General features: G+C 42.0%; 1 protein-coding gene across 1 annotated transcript in view; it reads left to right on the top strand.

The window, feature by feature from the left end:
* LOC142407774 (visual pigment-like receptor peropsin) overlaps positions 1–5,311 on the top strand; it is a 32,795-nt gene extending 27,484 nt beyond the window's left edge. Inside the window, exons 5-6 of the mRNA XM_075497400.1 lie at positions 2,515–2,738; positions 3,407–5,311. Coding sequence (XP_075353515.1) covers positions 2,515–2,738; positions 3,407–3,847 — 665 coding nt within the window. The 3' untranslated portion in view covers positions 3,848–5,311. The remainder of the gene's footprint in view (positions 1–2,514; positions 2,739–3,406) is intronic.
* Positions 5,312–6,412: the final 1,101 nt, after the last annotated feature.

Genomic DNA, 6,412 nt, shown 5'->3' on the forward strand with positions numbered 1-6,412 from the left:
AGGGTGCAAGATAAGGCCATGGCAAAAAAGGAGGGGTTAAAAAAGGAAAAATTTTGAATAGTGAACACTGAAGTAATTCAAAGGCTAAGGGATAGTCCCACACCAGAAAATTTCTTCATGGGGAAAAGTTGGAGAAACTGTCTCACATTAAGTCTCTAAAAATTCGACGAAACAAATCTCTAGGAACAAACGGTAATGATACAGGAGTCCTAGCAACTGAAATCATGTGACGGAAATTGTCCAGCAATTTTCTGCCTGGATCCTGTAGGTATCTGCATCCTTTGAGAAGTCATGAAATCTATGAAGACTTATTAAAGCAGCTATGTGACTATATCCTCTTACTTATTAAATACATAAGCTTTGAAGTATCTCTGGACCCTTGAAGTATGGGTGTGAGAAAAGCATCCATTTCTACGATTGGTTAGATCTTCTATCCTTCCCAAACCAAAATGTTACCAGGATACTAGGCTCAATGGATCTTTTGTCTGAGACAAAACCAAACTGTTTATTAGACTGTTCTGATTTTATGTCATGTTTTTGCACTCCGGATATGTCATAAACTTGGGGGGTTCGGACTGATCATTTTCTGCGTACCTTCTGCTGATCTGTGTTTGTTTTTTACACTAATCATATTAGTTTTTCATTTGTAGAAGGATTTCTGCTGTGCCTTTTTGGCCTTAAACTGGAGCCAGGGACTTCCTGGGCATCACTGCCTTGTCAGGGCATCCAAGTGCCCCCATGGATCCTGTTTGTACTTTGGATTCAATTCCTTGACAGTGGTCTTCAAGACCACTTCTAGGAGCACGTTTCCCTACTGAGAATCACAGCGGTTTCAGGTTCCTGGGCTATCTGGCTCTAAACAGATTTCCATTGAGGGCACCCACGGAGATGTGGGAGCTCAGCAATGGCGAGTCTGGCAGCAGGCAGCGGAGCAGGCAGCGGGTGCCGGCAGACCACAGCACATAACACCTGGCCGCCTCAGACCTCTCACTTCTACACAGCAGCTGCAGGGGTCCCCAGGACCCCGCTGATTTTTGGAAATGCCACCTGCCAGTGTCTCTGCAGAGCGGGGAAACACAGTTCTGAATTCTGACTCGCAGAAAATCTGCAGGATTTTCTTTTCATGTCATCTGGAGGCTGCTTTCTTTTTTCAGTCAAAAGTTTTCACAAACCAGAAACCTGGAATTAAGCCAGATTTTATGGCTGTCTTTTTGAATCTTGGGGTCTACTGATGAAAAAGGCAAAGGAGCCAAAAATCTATTTCTATTACTGAACACATCCATACAGCAACACCTAGAGCTTTTGGTTTTAAAAATACTGAGCTCTTTTTGATGAGAATCATAAAAAAGATTTTAATCTTTTGCTCCTTTAATTCATCCTGTCTAACCCTCCTATCACCTGTGAGGAATTAAGGGATTTTTTTTTTTCTTCAGAATTATCACTGGATGTCAGGGAGAGATCTGTTGCTAAATCATGCAGGCTTCACCTGTATTGTATCTCCAGGACTTGTTAATACTTGACTTACATAATTTTGGTTCATGCTTCATTTATTTATAATTCAATTTGTTGCCATAGCTGTCAGAAAAAACAGCTTTTTCCACTTAAGAAGAAAAATCAACAATTCACAACCTGTAGAAAACCTCTAATGCTATCAAAGTCAAGTTTTATATTAGGACACATTTGCAAACACATCAGAGGGTCTAAAGAAGTCAACTGTTTTTCATAAAAGTATTTAAGCAGAGACTGCACCTTATTCCCACTGCCTTTCCTTTAAGTACCTGATCAGCTAGTGTCCTTTTGTAAATCCCACTAGCTGCAGATCCTGCAATCTGCCTAACTTCATTTTTAAGAGCCTGCAGCTCCTTTGTAGTTGCAGAACTGTATGCTTCCCATTTAGCAAAAGGTCTCCTACCCTTCTAACTATTTATTTGTTTCATCTTCCCATAATCTTTATCCTTAGCTGTATCAATTTGCTTTCATGGCTCTCGCCACAGTAAAAATTTCATTGCCTTTTTGTTTCTATTAAAAAACCCTCAATATTTTTATTTCCTACTTTGCTATGTAAGTAGTGACTTTTGGCATATTGTCTCTTTGCAATTGCTTGTTATGCTGTTACGGTGCTCACCTTAGGAAGTTACTATGTAGAAGATTATGACAAATAAGAGTAGAAAACACTCAAAAATATCAAACCTACTGAATGAATACCCCTTTTTTTTATTTCTAATAAAGTATCACAACTTCCTATTCTGAAACAACAGTTTGTGCATTATGGATTTACATGGGAAATCTAGACTGGACATAGACTGGATAATACGCATTAAAACTTGTTAAGGTTTAACTGGCCTTGAAAAATTGTTTATGTAGGAAATTATGTCACGGCTCATTAAGTCAGAAAGATCAATCCATTCTTTAGTGCTTAAAAGAAGAAAAATACAGCATTTGAACTGCTAAAATAATCGCTCAAAAGCAGATAACTGTTCTAAAAATGCTAACCAACTTATTTTTGCTTTCCAGATCGCATGTATGGCACATGTGAGATAGACTGGGCAAAAGCCAACTTCTCTACAATCTACAAGTCCTACATTGTCTCCATTTTTATCTGCTGTTTTTTCCTACCTGTAACAGTCATGGTCTTCTCGTATGTGTCAATTATCAATACTGTCAAGCTAAGCCATGCATTAACAGGACTGGGTGATCCCACAGACAGACAGAGGAGAATGGAGCGGGATGTCACCAGGGTGAGTTTGGGTTTCATGTTGGGTGGGATTTATCTCAATGAAACCTGTCTTTCCAAAAATTGGTCCCAACTAGAACAGAAGAGAACAAAACGAATCAGTTGCATTTCATTTCTCTACAATCTCTAGCAACAGAGTCTGAACTCAGTGAAGAATATGAGGATTGTTTAAAACTCCTACCCCGACAGTTGGCTAAAATATTGGTGCTACATCACATATGAAAAATAATCTAAATGTAATTGGAGTGGGTTATACCGCACAAAAACAAAAGTTTGGTTTGGCATATGCTCTTTTCTTTCAGAAGTTACATTACTTCTGAGCATACACAGAAGTTACAGTGGAGCTTTCCATTTACTTACCGTTGACTTAAGTGTACCCAAACCCCTCCTAATTCATATAAACATATAGGGGACTGTAGCTATTTTCATTCCATTAGATGAGGCATTGCTTAAGCACACCACCATGCCAAAATTAGATATATAGCTTCTAGGTCTGCCTGGCTCCATCAAAGCTAACCTGTTGCTTGCCTGTACTCTCCTGTGAGCTGTACCCTCAGGACAACCTGAATGTTTTCCTTCCAGCCACGTGTCCAAGCTACTATTCCCAGCGTATTGCTTCCCTGATGTAGTCTTCCAGAATAGGTTTAAGACTATTCTTCTTCTGTCTTTTAGGTTTCTATTGTCATTTGCACAGCCTTCATTATTGCGTGGTCACCATATGCTGTCATCTCTATATGGTCTGCCTATGGTCACCCTGTGCCCAATCTTACCAGCATCCTTGCCAGTTTGTTTGCTAAGTCTGCCAGCTTCTACAATCCCATTATCTACTTTGGAATGAGCTCCAAATTTCGGAGGGACATCTTCATCTTGTTCCATTGTGCCAAGGAAGTCAAGGACCCCGTGAAGCTCAAACGTTTCAAAAACCTCAAGCACAAACAACAAGAGCCTTCTCAGAAAGAAGAAAAGTACGCAGGAGAAATGCACCCTGCACCAAGCCCTGATTCTGGGGTGGGAAGTCCAACCAATACCCCACCTCCAGCAAACAGGGAAGTGTATTTTGGTATTCTCAATACACCGTCTAATAACCCTGACATTGAATGTGACAGACTGTAAGTTTTGTGGCCACTTAACACATGCACCCACTCTGTGTTCAGGAAGACCCTCTTCAGATCAGCGCTTGAGTGATTTCCTAATTCCCAGTCCATCTGTTTCTTGCTATAGCACTGATGACTATACAACTCAAGCAAATCAGATGGTAAAGTGATATTTTCCTTCTATGTAGGTACAAAAAGCTATGAAGCACATTACAATGTGGGCAGCACACCCAGTGCCAGAAACATCCAATTTTCACATGCATGCAGGAAAAGGAAGACTGACTTGTGAAGAGCAGGCATTAGCTAGCAAAAATAACTAATATGTTCCTATCCAAATGTTATTAATTAGGAGATTGCATTTCCAAATATATTTTTTGCTCTTCAACAGTCCCAGCCACAGAGGATTGTTTTAGCTTTGTGGTGCTGCACAGCCCAGGCTGTAGGAGAAGATGGGCCCTGCTGAGATTGCTGTGGAGCTCCTGCAGCTTCAGCGGCTGCAAGCTGGTAGGCAAAGCCGTGTGCTCCTTGCGGGGCGCCGAGGCGTGCCCGCCGTGGGGCTCCCGGGCCCTGTGCGTGCATGGGTGTGTGTCTGATCATCCGTGCCTGACTCTGTGTGTGTCTATGCAGCTGCGAGCAGTTGTAGATCTTGGCATTTTCTACTCACTGTAGCCTGAACAGTGGCTTCATACTTTTCCTCGTTGGTCTGCAGAATTATTTCCACCTTCTCTTACCTTCCCAGTGAGCAGGACCTGGCTGTAACATTCAGATTCAGGAAAGCTGGCCTTTAATTTTATTGATCTGTCTCCAAACTGGTTGTTTTTCTACCTGACTATTAAGGTGGAGCAAGAGATGTTGTACAGGCAATGAAACCAAAACCGACGCTAAGGTTTTAAGAGTACTGATGAAGTGTGGCATCACAGCTATTTACAAAATATAATCCAACACTTCACTGCTGCTTCTAAAGAAAGTTTTTGTACCTGCCTATGGGTAAAAAATGACTTTTAGCTAAACGTAACTAAGGAGCAATTAAGGATAGTGATTTAAATAGCTCACCTGTAGGCTTAAATCAGTAGCAAGACTATCAGATGTTATAATATCCAATTATTCCACCACATTTATTTTACAGAATCAAAGTGAGGAAGGAGGTATATCTTCATAATTCCCCATCTTGGAAATTAACTGCATACTCAGAGACTGCTGTAAAAATGTCTCTGTATTAGCCATGGAAATTGTGGGTTCATTTAGTGCAGTTTGCAAGTTAAACAAGGGGAAAAAAAGAAGAAAAAAACCCCAACAACATTGGTTGCTAACCTCACTGCTATTTATGACCTTTTGGCATCTCACTGTCTGGGTGTGCTAAAATGTAGTTGTTTTGCAAAAGTATGCTTTTCCAGATGTGTTTCTTGGGAAAGTTACAAAGAGAGCATGCCTTCATTTCCCCCATTACTCTATTTGTTTTGAGAAAATCACCTGTGTTTTGAAGTTAAAAACAAATAAACAGTATAAGCAACAGTGGGGAACTGTGTTTTTTTTCATGGCCACAGATCTGAACTACAAGAGTATTCATTTTTGTGGAAAATTTTGAGATATGGGTGCTATTTCATTACCATAAATAATTAAAAGCAAATAAGTAAACAGTTTGCTTCCACATAAAAGTGCATGCTGTAGCTGCAGAAATAGATGAAATCATTTAGGGCAAAATCCTCTCACAGGGGGATGAAGCCAGGCTGGGCTAGCCAAAGCTAGCACGCAGTTTTGAAAGCTTCTAGGTGTAGCACAAAATCCACCTTGGTAACCCTGCTGGACTGAGCCTTCTCACTGCTGAGAGTGCTTGGATTTTCCTCCAAAGAAAGAGGAGTGCCACATATCCCCATGGGATGCGGTTCTCGGATGCGGTACCTGCAGCCGCGGGTGTGCCGGGCACCTGCCTGTAGAGCCTCCACGGCCACAGATGCCAGGCTAGCTTTTAATCTGTATTTCCGCTAATGTATGGATAACTAGGGAGAATTCTTGCCCTGCTGCATTGTAGCAATGCTGTTGATCTGCAGGATTCAGACTCTGACATAGAAAGATGCGAAAAGGGCAAGGGGGAAGGTGGAGCAACAAGGCTGCTTCCAAGAGTTGCCCCCAAACTCCAGCTGAAATCTCTACTACTTCCTACGCCATGGAGCATGTACAGTGGGGTTAGACGGGGGGAAGAGGAGGGAGCACTAAACATGAGCCAGAATAGGAGCAGAGCAGAGGAAAAATGTAAGGGGGGAGAACCAGATAAGCAGGAGAGCAAGGGGCCAGGAGCCAAAGGATGCGTACCTGCTGAAAGACAACTGGAAACAGCCAACACAGAAAAAGCCTTGACTGGACTGCGTCAGACTTCCCTCCTGCAAGGCCTACGGCTACAGTCCTTTGTGGATATACAGTAATACCATGGGACTGCATAACTGGAGAGCAGAATATCTGGTTTTGCGGGTTACACGGGGGAAAAGAGGATGGATGCCTTTGCAGGCACCAACCCGTGCTCCAGGTTCAGTAACAGCCGGAGCACATTCGTCACTGAAGCTACTCAGGTTAAACAGCTTCCAGCCCT

The sequence above is a fragment of the Mycteria americana genome, chromosome 3, assembly GCF_035582795.1.
Source record: "Mycteria americana isolate JAX WOST 10 ecotype Jacksonville Zoo and Gardens chromosome 3, USCA_MyAme_1.0, whole genome shotgun sequence".
NCBI lineage: Eukaryota > Metazoa > Chordata > Aves > Ciconiiformes > Ciconiidae > Mycteria > Mycteria americana.